This window comes from Diadema antillarum, unplaced genomic scaffold, assembly GCF_040938485.1.
Source record: "Diadema antillarum isolate AM-2024a unplaced genomic scaffold, OU_Dant_1.0 seq00000396_RagTag, whole genome shotgun sequence".
NCBI classification, from domain to species: domain Eukaryota; kingdom Metazoa; phylum Echinodermata; class Echinoidea; order Diadematoida; family Diadematidae; genus Diadema; species Diadema antillarum.
In genome coordinates this window covers 30,474-44,637 of record NW_027271388.1, presented here as the reverse complement: position 1 = coordinate 44,637, position 14,164 = coordinate 30,474, and the positions used below count along the sequence as shown (strand labels likewise).

At 39.2% G+C, this 14,164-nt stretch overlaps 1 protein-coding gene across 1 annotated transcript in view; it reads right to left on the bottom strand.

Annotated features, from left to right (window-relative positions):
• LOC139732005 (ADP-ribosylation factor-like protein 5B) overlaps nt 1–13,936 on the bottom strand; it is a 38,137-nt gene extending 24,201 nt beyond the window's left edge. Inside the window, exon 1 of the mRNA XM_071642878.1 lies at nt 13,888–13,936. Coding sequence (XP_071498979.1) covers nt 13,888–13,933 — 46 coding nt within the window. The 5' untranslated portion in view covers nt 13,934–13,936. The remainder of the gene's footprint in view (nt 1–13,887) is intronic.
• Between the last annotated feature and the right edge of the window lie 228 nt (nt 13,937–14,164).

Below are 14,164 nucleotides of genomic sequence, written 5' to 3'. Positions count from 1 at the left end.
TGCTATCAAAATCACTCCTGACTATTTTTGCGAGGCCAAATACAGTCTCATTGCTTTATACTACAAAATCATCCCTTTTAATGAGCTGTGTACATACAGTGTACAGTGGTACAGTACAGTACATGCTTGTATGTGTACACATGTACTGTAATGCATATCAAAATGTACACACGATTCCTTATAAAACGGTGACTCACTGTCCAGCTAGCAAGCATACCCAATATCATGAAATAACTCCCTCACTTGTGACTTGTATTCGTATATCCATAATTGCAAATTAAATGGCAGTGGGGTTTTAATCCCCCCCCCCCCCGCCCCCTTGACTGAACGACAGGCAGTGCTACATTGTACATACCTGTATATACTCTGCACTCTTGAGTGAGCATAATTTGAATCATGCTAGAATCATGATAATGATTTGGGTCAGTCTACACTGACATCACCTGCTATCAAACAAGGAACTGCAGTAATCTGAAATGTGCATGTACGTACATGTACATGTACATACATGTACATGTATGCAACATACAAATTTTGTATGTGCAGCTGTTTTGTTACTACTTTTTAATAGTACAATTGTACATGTACGATGTACTACTTATGATACACTGGTTAGTTGCATCAACTATAATTTGTGTGATTTTCACAATGAATTCAACAGAAATTCAGAGCATTTACCTTGGGCAGCGTACAACCTAGGAGCTATGCAGCTCCATGGCACAACTGTGTAGTATTACACTTTATCTCTACTGGGTTAGAATTACCATTGATGATTTGTTTTGTACCTGTTGTAGGCAAATTTTGCATACACAGTGATGTAAAAAGGCTTTTTCTCATGAATGATAATGCATCATGTAGACAAAATTCCAACATTACACCTCTCCATTCACACTGTGACAAACACAGGCCACTGTAAGCCATGCATGGCACAGGAGAATGAACTGTGAGTTCTTCAATGCAACTGTAATACAGATTAAATGCATCGGAAATCAAGCGACGTATTGACCAGACTAATCTGCAGAAGTCATGAAACACACTCGTGAATTTATACCTCAAGAGAAGTCGACTTTATTCTCCTGTTGCCATTATCCAGACATGTAACAGCAGCACGGCAGTAATGCGGACAATTTTAATCCAGGCATTCTTAATACCCTTTTCAAAATTCAGATAGAGTTCTCTTGTTATCCAAACCAGGATTCCCTCAAAGGGGTAGATAAGTCTATTACAGCGTAAGCAAATTTTTTCAAACATCTCTCTCGTTCATACAATGTAGTTGTGTGGCGCTGTACACACACACAGTCACATAAGGGTACTCGTGGACAACTGTACAATGTGCCCGAGGTTATACACAGTGCACATTATTAAAGTAAATTTCCTTCAGGCAGTAGAGGTCATTATGCATGAAATTGTACAAAGTTTGTATGGTACCAACTGTGGATCCCGATGGAATCCCATTTTCTTGGCTCATTTTTCCAATACCAGAAACATTTACGGCACAAAACTTTTACAAATTTGAGCCAAAAGCCTTTTTCGCAGCATGAACCTGAGTGAAAGTGCCCTGAAATTCATTGTTATTTAAGTAAACAAAAACTTTCACTTGCATTTTGCCTTCCAGAATTTTGGCTACTGGCGAAACTAATTAAAGTTTCATGTTCACATAAATTTCTGGTTTTTAGCATTTGTTCCCCAAAATCTCTGCCATCAAACTGAAAAGTATTCAAGAATGTATTCAACTGAAATTTGAGAAACTCAGGTACAGATAAAACAAGTTTCACAGAAAGAGACTACCGTATTAAACCTCCAACTGCATTACCTTGATGTACATTGTACACGATATCCACAGTACATACTGAAGGCCTATCCTACCTGTGCACACGTACATTGACTTGTGTACCAAGAGTTTGGAAATTGTTTGAATACACAATGTAGGCCTACTTTAACTGTACAGTCCAGTACTGCAGTTTCTTGCTCTGTTCAAATTCTCAAAATGGAACCGAACCAAATTTAACCGAACCGAACTGTATCGTACCATACCAGATTGTGAGCATTTGAGAGCTCTGTGGAGATAGCGTACCTACAGAGGTACCGTAAAGTTCCGTGTATAAGACGCACTATTTTTTCGTCGGAAAACGTTGAAAATCGGGGGTGCGTCGTATACACGGGTACAGTCGAATCACGGAAAAAAATCCATCATGTACACCCAATTTTATAAGGCCAACTTGGGGCCATGTATGCCCATCGACGTTTGGAAGGTCAGCAGTCACTAAAACTTATGGATAAAAGAGCGATCTTTCAATCTGGACGCACACAAAAGCTGCAAATACGAGATAAACTTACATCGTCCTTGTGCAGTAACGATGTATCAATCTGGCCATAGACAACAGCTGTAACAGCACTGCTGTATGCTACCGATGTCAGTCTACCAAGCCACCAACAGCCAACCTAGTAGCTGGAATACGCGATGTACAGGTATCATTACTAAATTACCGATACCGTAAAACTTATCAATGTACTAGTATCAATATGGCCATAGACAAAAGCTGTAAAATACGGAGTAGGATCGACACTATGTCACCCTAAATATATGAACGATGTGTGAAGCATGCATGCATATCCATGTCGTTCGTTTGCTCTTCATTTCACGAGTGCGAGGCCAGCTAGGATAGCATAGCTACACTGTAGCTAGTAGCTAGCTAGCAAGCCTTTGGCAAAGGCAGCAGCTGCAGAGAGGCTTTTGCAATGGACTCGCGTGCACACAGCGATCGGATCGAAGCGCGCTTGCCCGTTGCGCGCTGTGTGTGCAAGTCCATTGCTCTCTGTGTGCGTGTGCTGAAATTATAGCGAGCTGCCTTTTGCAAAAGGCTAGCACTGTGCATACAAGCATGGTACAAGAGACACACATGTTACTGGTAACAGTGCATGAGTGTAATTACCGTACGCACCGTACGTCTTGCCGTATGATCCCTCTGCTACACTTGTTGATGTTTTTCTTATTTTTCGTAATGAACCTTCCAGTCTGACATGTGTCAATATGCGAGACACCCTCTGCTATGTATGACAGCAAACATCGTACCGTACACTCATGAGTACGATATGCATGACACATGTACCACGATTGAAAGGCGAAACAATAGCAAGTGAGTACCGAGACAAGTCTCGCATTTTGCGTCTTCCATATTTTGTTGATGTCCGATGAATACCGTTAAAGAAAATATAAAAGGAAACAAAAAATAGAGCAAATACATGCTGCATTCTAGGGAAATTTTGAGCTGAAATAATATGTATGACACACGCAATATTTGCGTGGACATTTTCGTGTTTTTTTTTTTTTTTTTAATTCTAGGTCCGAAATTAGGGGTGCGTCTTATACACGGGTGCGTCTTATACACGGAACTTTACGGTAATTGTGTTATTTTTAAAGGGTCACAGGTTTTGTAGCAACAGGGACATTCTACCTCGACTGTTTACTGTATGCTACAGGTGTCCCTTTGAAAAAAAGAGGATCAACTCTTTGCATCATGACAAGTGTGTGTTTACGCACATTCTTCTCATGTCAACTTCTGGTACGGTACGTTGTTAGACAACTTTGCGTCATGCCAGAGAGTACTTGAACTCAAAGTTGTTTAAAGAATACTGTACCAGAAGGTGTGCTTTCGAAGCACATCAGGAAGTGGTCTGCATCCGTAGGCAAATTTCATTCTTTACCTATTCAACTTGCAGCTGCTATATAAAAGTAATATGCTATGACATGGGAATTCTGTAGGTACTGAACCTACAGAACACAATAAGGGGCTATAAACTGCACTTGCCCACGTGCTTGGCCCGACTGCAACACCTTGGCAGGCAAGTAAATCTGAAAGCACACTTGCCTGTTCACAGCATGGGGCCATTACCCGTATCGGACCTATTGTATGTAGGTACCCATATCGGCAAAGTGGGCGAAATGTCTTTTGAAATGCCCCACTGGCATGCTCTCTCTCAATATTCATCCTCATAAAAACTAGATAGATTACACTATACATATATTAAAAAGCATCAAATTTTCATGGTCAAAGTAGTGAGCACATAAGAAACTTTCACCTACTTTGGAAATTATAAATTATTGTATTCATATCTGTGCTACACAGTCTACATACAAGGTACAATGTGTACCTACAGCTGTATGCAGTGTCTTCCAGGGGCTTTCATAGACAGTAATTATCACCGGTTTGGTACACTATGTAAGCCGAGATTGACAATGAAACCACTCTACAGGACGATACGAGCCATTTATCACTCTGAAATGTCTCTGGCATGCTGAAGATAAAATCCCTCTTAAGTGGCTGCTGGGTTTAGAAATGTCCAGCTACACTGTCACTGCATCAAAACTTTGCTTGCCTATTAACAGTAAACTGACATCATTGAATCGGCAGCAACACTTGCAGGATTGCTATCATAGATTGCTTCAGAGATGTCACTGTAATGCGGAGGCGGATCCTGGAATTCCATAAAGGGGAGGCGCCTTTGCAAAATTAAAGGGGGGGGGGGCGCACGCAGCCCCGCCCCCAATTTTTTTCTTTGTATTTCCCCCCTATTTTTTTCTTTGTATTTCTTTTGTTATAACCAAAAATAAAAGGGGCGATGCGCCCCCTCTTGATCCACCACTGTAAAGTGTCATGTTCAGCGGTAAATAAACACATGTAACATTATCAGGGACAAATGCACAAAAGCAACATTGTACATGACCTTCTGGGGTTCATCTTTGTAGATGACACAACGAGGCTGTATGGAGAATTTAACCACCGAATGACTCTTGGTTCTATTATGGATACACCATGTACATTGTGTGAATGACACATTTATGTAAATTCTATTCATCTAATACCATTTTATATCGCGATGATTATAGTAACTTCTACCCATCACTGTCCACAAACTTTTCTTTGGGCAATGCATTCATGTGAATTGATTCTGTACACTGTACATTGTACCATACACTTCCAACAAGTTCACTTTTTTTCTGGAAAGATGACTTCCACACAATAGAAGTGGAACTTAACCAAGGCAGTGTGTTCCTTGTTTGGAAAGTGAGAGTTGAGTGGAAATGAATATCAGCAGGAAGTAACAGTGGGGGAAAAAAAAATGAATACTTGTATGTATTTAGATACTATTCAATGTTTAGAATATGATCTGGTGAAAGTGGACCTCTTCTTTCTCTTCCTCTTCTTCTTCTTCTTCTTCTTCAAGGCACAGTGTGCATGGTTGCTACACCGCAATTGCTGTCGCTGACTCTTTCTATTCACCTAGGGCAAATTAAACTACATGGGGTTGGCATCGTGCACCCATTTTCTGGTGCAGGCATGTTAGAGGGTATTTCACAAAGCAAGCAAAGATCAACTTAAAATTATGGTATGCTACAGTATGTGTGTACACTGTGTCTTCAATGGTATTCTAACTGAAAATGAACATTTTGGAGACTTTTACATGGAGCCACCATCATATGCAAAATTAGATACATGTAAGTGACAAAGGAATTTTTCCATGAATTCTGATAATTTGAAGTGGGCTTTCTAAACATTGAATACAAATGAACAGGGAAACAGCACTTGACATACCATCATTTTAAGTTGATCTTACAACTTGCACACATTAACATGTACATTGTATAGACTGACTAAATTCTTTGTGAAACACACCCCCCCCCCCTGCTATTTCAGCAAAGTTGGCAGTCACTTTAAATCCTCGATGTGATTTGTTCGACGACTGCCGTGCATGCTGGAGTGCTTTCCCTGCTGATTGGCACAAATGTCTAGAAACCAATTGTTTGTCAATAAATGGAGATTAAGATTAAATCCTTATTGTGTCACCAAAGTCTTCCTGTAGAACTAAGGCACATTATTACATCGAGTGTTTTTTTAATACTTACTTTTAATACAAAGGGTAAAGGTTGGATGGATTTATACACTAGATGCTGCGGAAAAGCCTGGTATGTTGAGCTATTATCTTTAAGAGTCTGGGCAAAATACAAGAGATTAGGCCCATTTACACTTGCTTGGAAAAATCGCGATTTTTCTAAAATCGCGACATTTGGGTGCAAGTTGCTAAGCAACTACACCCAAACGCCCTCGAAACATCGCCAGAAAAATCGCCAGCAGGAGTGCGATTTTTTGAAACATCGCGATGTTTGAGGCGAAGTTAGCGAGTGTAAACCCAAGCTGCAGAAATATCGCGATTTTTCATCACGTGACTTTCGGTATCGGATTACACCGGGAGTTTACGCGCGCTCCCGATCCCTCTTTGAAACGTTTAGAGAGTACGTAACGTCGGTCACTGGCCAGAGTACTAGTACACGGTACAGTGTACAGGTCTAATACTCTAAACGGCCGATCCTCGATCGGCTCGTGGTCTCCCTCTCCCTGATGAAACTAGTATGTGAAAACTAGTAGCAAACCTGATGTTTTCCAACCACGTATCATCACCCCATGACGACTTAGCAAAATAATGTTCTCCCTGAAATGCGTTGAAGACTTGATTGTGGGAGTGCTCATACTGCTCTCGGTATACGTTATTTGTGAATACAGGAGTACGTAACAAGTGCGAGTTCTTGCTGTCGCCTGATAAAATACCGGCCCTAACTTCCTAGTCCTACTTGTCACTTTCGTCATATCGGCGAAATTTCATGATCCTCCTGAATGCTGCTTTTATCAACTTTTCCATACTTAGATGAAGTTTTACACACCTACTACGTATGTGATACGTATGTGTTTTACCGTAAGTAAAACACTCGAGAGAAACACAAATTTATGTGTGCATGGTAATGATAAAAAGCCCTGGCTCAACGTTCCAACCAGCAAGCTGTGAACAAAACAGTGAAAACAAACAGAATAGCGCGCGCTTCCACTCAGCTACCGTGTTGTAAAAAGGTCAATTACACATGCGCACTACCGACCCAAAAATCGCGATGTTTCGTGAAGCTCAAACTTCGCATGCTTTTGCGCAAGTGTAAACAGTTCACCAAAATATCGCGATTTTAAAAATCGCGATGTTAGTAAGTGTAAATGCGGCTATTGATAGAATTTGAATTATGTATGATAGATTGCTTTGTTTCTCCCTTTGTCCAACACCTGTCATTAGGCCTATATCCATTCAGCTAGAGCAGTGGTGGATCCATTCAGCTAGAGCAGTGGTGGATCCAGAAGGGGGGCGCACGGAGTGCGCGCCCCCTCTTTATTTGTCGTTAAAACAAAAGAAATAAAGAAAAAAAATGAAAGGGAACCCGGAAGTAGCACCAGAAATATTGTTTGCCCCCCCCCCCCCCCCTTTTACAGAATTTCTGGATCTGCCCCTTGAGAGAATATTAGTGTTTGGTCTATTTCAAGGCATTGGATTGAAGTCTAATCTGGAAGCCTTCAAATTTTTCATGAGGTAATTACAAAAGTCAATTATTTGTAGTCCCAGTATGGAAACTGGTTTCGTTCGTACTGAACATTTCCTTTTCCAACTTCAGAATGAAAGTGTGCTGAAGCTTTAATTCTATCCTAAAGCTTTAATACAGCATACAGTCCAAATACACTGTGTTCTACAAGTATATTGTCAAATCAAAGCAAATGAAGTGAAATATTCAACAGAAGGGCAGTTCCACCGTTACGGACATTACATTTCAGACAAAATTTGCAACTTCGAAAGGTCTTTAAGATAACAAAATATTTTCATTCTGAACTCATACAATGGAATCACTCACATATGAGGCTAAATCATAAACAGTGAAAATTTCAATCCATTTCACCACATCATATGGTACTTATTGTATAAAATGTTGGCCGTTACGGACATTACATTTTTTGGACATGACTTTTTGCATGCCTATACAATCATTGAAAAGTCTGTGAGTTTAAGCACATAATTAAACCAATGTAGGAATAAATTGGAAGGTAGAGAAATGTTTAAAGAAAATAAAATCAAATTTAGTGAAATACATGTAGATGGCACATGTACCTCTTTGAGCCATAATTGTGGCGTTACGGACATTACATTCTAAGCGTTACGGACATTACAGATTTGTCCACTTTCATTAAGTGGCAGGAGTCACATGCAAGTATTTATATTTTTTATCCTTTTCACTGGATAGTAATCAATACGCATTGGACAATGCTACTATAGCCCTTTCATGAGATCTTTTATTTCCGGAGTTGCCAATTTGAGGACTATTTGCTCAGTATGGACCCCTACTTTAACAATTTGTGGACTTTTCTATCATCTTGGAATTTAATCAACTTATTTAATGCCTGAAATACAGTTGTGATCTATAAATAACATATAGATCAGCCTTTTGACTTTCTATTGTGATGTTCAAACTTTTAATTACTCAAAATGTAATTTTATAGAAATGTTACGGACATGATTACACTTTTGATTCACATCTACTTAGCCATCACTGAGCATAACTCTGCACGAATAAACAACTTTTATTTTAATCAAAACTGATGCATAATCAAAATCAAATAAAATGATGGTTCAACAAATGCTCAGTATGTATTTGTACACGATGAATGTTTAGTTTTACTTTCTTTTTCCCCCTACAGTTTGTTGAAGTACAACAGTCTTTTCCAGGGTCAGAAAAGTCTGTTTTGGAGAGTGGTGTTTATTCTGCTTCCAAATCACCTTGGAAGCAAGAAAGGTGTTCTTGACCAATTGTTGGAGACGGTCTAATACTATGATTCCATCCTGTTTCTAAAAATGGCTCTCCTTCACTACACTCAAAGAAATATTCATGGATCCTTGTCTTTTCAGAAATTTCATAATCGATGGACTATCCTCATTACATACACTGTAAAGTCCAACCTCAGTTATCCAGCAATCACTTTTGTGGATTGCTCTTTTATCCAGGCACATGATTTTCTTTGCATAATTTGGGGCAAAACATGACTAAAAGTACATAACACTTTTTTATTCTTTACAAAGTAATTGTGATTCAGGACATAAATGTTAATTGCTATGGTGCAACATTATATTTCTACCAACCAAAATACTGTTACTAGAAGGAATAATGAGGAAGTGTATTTCATTCACATTCCATTTGATTTCCACATTATTGAATAATAAAAACGTTAAAATTTCATGTAAATTATGATATTGAATAGTCAATTAATAATATCCAACACAATTTGCTTACAAGTGTCATGCATGAGCATATCTCCCTTATCCAGCAATATCATTTTATCTAGATGGCTACCATTCACGACATGGTTAGATATTGAGGTTGGACTGTATTTCCTTTACAGACAAGTCAGACTGCAACTGACCATACATTGTGTTAAAGGCCTTGTCTAGAGATGTTTTTTGACTGTTTCTCTTCTTTAACAATGTTTTAACATACATTCTTGCCACCATAGTGTAATTACTCTACTTGATGTGCTGTTGCTGTAAGATAGCTTGCATCCATGTACACGTATTTCATGGTAGAATTAAGTAGACACAAGAAATAAGATTGACGAGGAATGCAGAAGATTAGTCAAAACCTTGTTGAAACACTGCACTCGTTGCTGAGTAAAGTCCCAAATCAATTTTCATGCAAGGGCTAGGGCATTCATTGTGACAGATATCAATATTTTAGGGTAGAATCCAAACTATTCCTAACAATCATATGTAGCTAACACTTTTGCCACAAATGTGTAATGTCCGTAACGCATTGGTTATGTAATGTCCGTAACGCTTTTTAAAAGGAATTATGCAGGTTCCGAAAAAACTGTGTGGATATGTTGTGTGATATCACATTTTAGCTTTGCGTTTGAATTAAGAACAAAATTAGACCAAAACACAGTGTGTTACAAGAACTTTTACATCTAAAACGTTACGGACATTACACTTTGAAAGAGGTGGAAATTCAAAAAATTGAAATGCTCATCTTTAAAGAAAGAATTACTTTCTTTCGATACCAAGAAGGATGATGTAAAAATTAGTCATCAGCTTTATCATAGCATAAAAATGGTTGCCTGAAAGTCATTTTATAGGGAAAATTTCTACTTCAGAAGAATTACATGCAAATTTACTGAATTTCTCTGCAATGTCTTAGAAAAAACATACAATTTCAATACCTAAAAAATTACATTTTTTCCAAATTGTACCAAATTTTTTCATCATATCAGATTGATATGACCCTTCCTGAATACTTTCCAGGGTAAAACAAAGTTGTTTCATGATTTTCATTTTTCCATCCTCGGGTAACATTTTTCACAGAATTGCCCAGAAGTCTCTCACCACATCTTGTAAGCCCAAATCATGACATCCTGATCTGACAGGCGGTCAGGGGTCAATTGATGCAAATGGTAGAGGGTCAGGGAGGATCTTAAAGGGAGAGATGACATGCAAGAAGCAGGTGTCTTTCTTTTTTTTCTCCCTCGTTTCTGATTCAAGGATACCTCAAAATCAAATGCAAGCCAACACATCCTCCTCCCCCTATTTTATTGTCATCACCATCTCCTCATTGAATGATCACATATTCTGCATGCATGTATTTCTTTTATCTACAGTTAGACTCAAATAGATTTCCACTGATTTTGTTTTTGTTTTTTTTTAAATTAATGACGTCAATTCCTGTTCCTCCCCATCCCCCCCCCCCCAAAAAAAGAAGAAGTTGAGATACACCTTAGAAGTAACTGGGGCTCCACAGAATTGCTAGATCACATTATGACAGGTTCCTAAATTGCTAAAATCATTTGATATGAAATGGAAAAAAAAATCAGCCATTTATTCCAATCAAGAGATGACAAAACAGACAAAGAACACCTGTAGAGAATGATGACTTACGTGTACTACGAGCCCCCTGAAATCATCTGCTAAAAAAGAAAACAAAAATCTTGCTTGGAAAGAAAGAAAAAATACCAATTACTGTCCATTCATCTTCAACAGCCCCTCCCCTATATATATATATATTTTAAACAGTACCATATATAACAGTACTTTGAAATCAGCGTTTCAAACACTAAATGTAGAGTACAATTATGTGTAATAAGTCTGTACATGGTGTACATGTAATTTGCATATAACTAGCGTTCGGAAAATCTTGGTAATGTTCCAGGACACATCCCCAACAATCTATAATCTATTAGCCAAATACATAAAGAAATGACTATGAATAGTATTCAGATTCCAATCTACAATGTGGTACACTTGAATGTGATATAAAGGTACCCATGGCAGACAGGTATAACTTTAATACACTAAGTACTGTATCCAAATGTAGACATCACACTACACTGTATGTAAAGTTTATCTATTGACAGTACATTTCTTGCTCACTGATTTCCACAACAAACTGGAGTTGTTCCATTTCATGAAATTCTTCCGTCGAGATGTTTTCATTGCAACTGATTGACTGATTAAGTCGATGTAGGGCAATTTGTCAATCAGTCGCAAACTGGAGTTGAACGCTTTTGAACTTGATTAATACTTTAAAATGACTGCTCCTCCTACAGCAGGCTAGCTGGAGATGTATCCATCCATAAGGAAAGAGAACAAGGAAGAATCAAAAGTGTAAAATTTGGGATTTCACCTTTTCGGAGCAATACCGGAGTTCCTGCCCAAAGGAAAACCAAACTATACGTATGCAAGCAAGGCACTTGAGCACTTTGACATTCACGATTTCCTATCATCATATCAAGGAAAACTCATTTTGGCCACCCTCCAAAGGGTCACTTACAAATGTAGGGCCACTAAGGTCAAGCAGAGTCTGGAATGTTATCAGTGTTGTGATTGTCAGGCACTGAGATTTTAAATGTTATGCCTGACAGGAAGACAGTAAAGGCTATAGACTCACTTCCAGACTTTCAACATTCTAATCAAAGTAGAATACAATGTTGATGTCCTACAATTTGCAGTGCTTTTATTTTACTGAATTTTGAAGGTTTGACTGATATGAATTCATGTTTACAAAATCTACAACTTGCAAAAATACTGAATCCTGTAAACACAAATGTGCTTTATATCATTCCAGAGACTCCAACCCCAAGCACCTTTTGATCTGAAGATTCTACCGCCTGAAACCCCTAGCAAACGGGAGACTCCAACTTGCATGCGGCCAGGGTCCAGGGCCCGCATACGGGCCCTGAAAGCTCTAGGGTTCTAGATGCTCTCTCGTGCTATCTCAGGCTTATTTTTCGAAATACGATGACAAAAAGTAAGAAATCATTTCAAGTGGGAGACACAGAGCCAGGCCGGGAGAAATTTAATCTCAAGCGGGAGAACGGGAGATTTTGCAAAAATGGGCTTTAGGCGGGAGATCTCCCGTCGAAAGCGGGAGAGTTGGAGTCTCTGTCATTCAAAAGGTGGGAAATCCTGGACCAATCTCCTGAAGAGCGATAATGCTTTACACCGCTTGTTCCTTTTAATCCATTGAGGACGGTCTGATTTTGCTACAACACGCACTTCCCATAGACACTTGCCCGAGTATACTCGGGACTCATCCTCAATGGGTTATTCAATAGTGTGTTTCTCGATTGTGAATTCAAGCACCTGCCAATGTGTCTTACATGTACCAATTCGCAAAATATTATCCTTGAATAAATCCAAACATAGAGGAACTGAACAGAAAGTATATAAAATGAATGAAATTGAGCAAAGAAAATGGGATTCACGATGTATAATAGTCATCAACTTGACAATGCCACAGCATATTGCCTCAAGAGAGAGAGAGAAAAAAAATTCCACATCAATTCCCAAACTAATCCCTTCTTAATTGTCTAATCGTACTGAAGGCAGATTATGTGACTGTAGGCTGAATAAATTGTAGTGGTAAGATTAATGTAATTAAGAAAGTGAAATGGCAAAACCTGGAGGCAGAAGTACTAGTAGCCTTTACTTTTTACCAGATGTAGTATCCAAAATTGGTAGTGTGGGGATAGTGGGAAGGCTGGCCCGGCTCGGATATTGTAATATATAATATTCAAGAATCCCTTCTTTTAATATAATGAATTATGTACAGCTTTACCACTGATATTTATGTAGGCACACTTGGACCCCGTTTACAGTGCGAGGCTCGGCTGCGGCTCGGCTGCGGCTCTGTCCAGCCCCGCTTCAGTGTAAACGCGCAAAAGGCCAAATGCGAGGCCAAAATTTGCCTCGCATTTGACCTCGCTCTGGAGGTGGTCTCGGCCGCGGCCGAGCCACGGCCGAGCCCGGCCTTTTCTCAGTGTAATCGTAAACTGGGCCAAATGCGCGGCCAATTTTAGTCTGGCTTCCAAACCCTCTGCCTGTACTATTTCGCTGTTCAGGATATTAACCCCCTCAATGTCGAAAACTAGTGTAGTTTAAGGTGGTTTTGTCCTACAAAGGATTTTTTTCCTTCAGCAAAGGCCTTTGTCCGAACAACGACTTCATCACCACGGAATTCATTTGGCAAAGGGTCTGAAAATCAGACAATACCAAATTATGTTTGTTTACAAGCAGAGCGCCACTACGACAAAATATTGAAAGGTTTGAATCAAAAGCGCGGCCGAGCCCGGCAGTGTAAACAGACAAGATTGCGGGGCCCGGCCTCGCAATTGAGGCTGGGCTCGGCCGCGGCTCAGCCCAGCCCCGCACTGTAAACGGGGTCGTACAGCCAAGAAATCTTGACTGGAGTCGACCATTACCAACAAGCGAACACTTGGATGCACATATTTGCTAATAGCCGCTACTAAGGGCTTTCTTACGGTATGTATCCTGGTGGCTAGCAATTTTTTTTTCTCACATTTCGCGCAACAAGAAGCTACTCATAAAAATAAAAGCATGCAAATATTTTTGCTTGTAATATGTATCATTATCATAAAATGTCCTCATTCTGTAGATTGAAAACAAGCAAAATTCATCCTACCCAGCCCAGCGTGAAAAATTACTCTTGCGAATATAGCCGCTTTCACAGTATCGCTTTACCTTCATTGTTGAAAAGGCTCCAGATTTTGGAGAAGACATAACCCATTGCATCTGCGAAGAAACACAAAGAACAAGAACAAGGTGAGAATAATGATATGCATGACTTGTGTTGTTACACTATAAATATTACATTTACAGTATAGGTAAATTAGATCACTGATAACTGAAAGGCACTGATGATATATATCCATATTTTTGTACATACAGTACATGTCTTTACAGTTTACTATCTAGGGATTTACCTCATAATGCTGTATTCAACTGCGTGTTGTATACG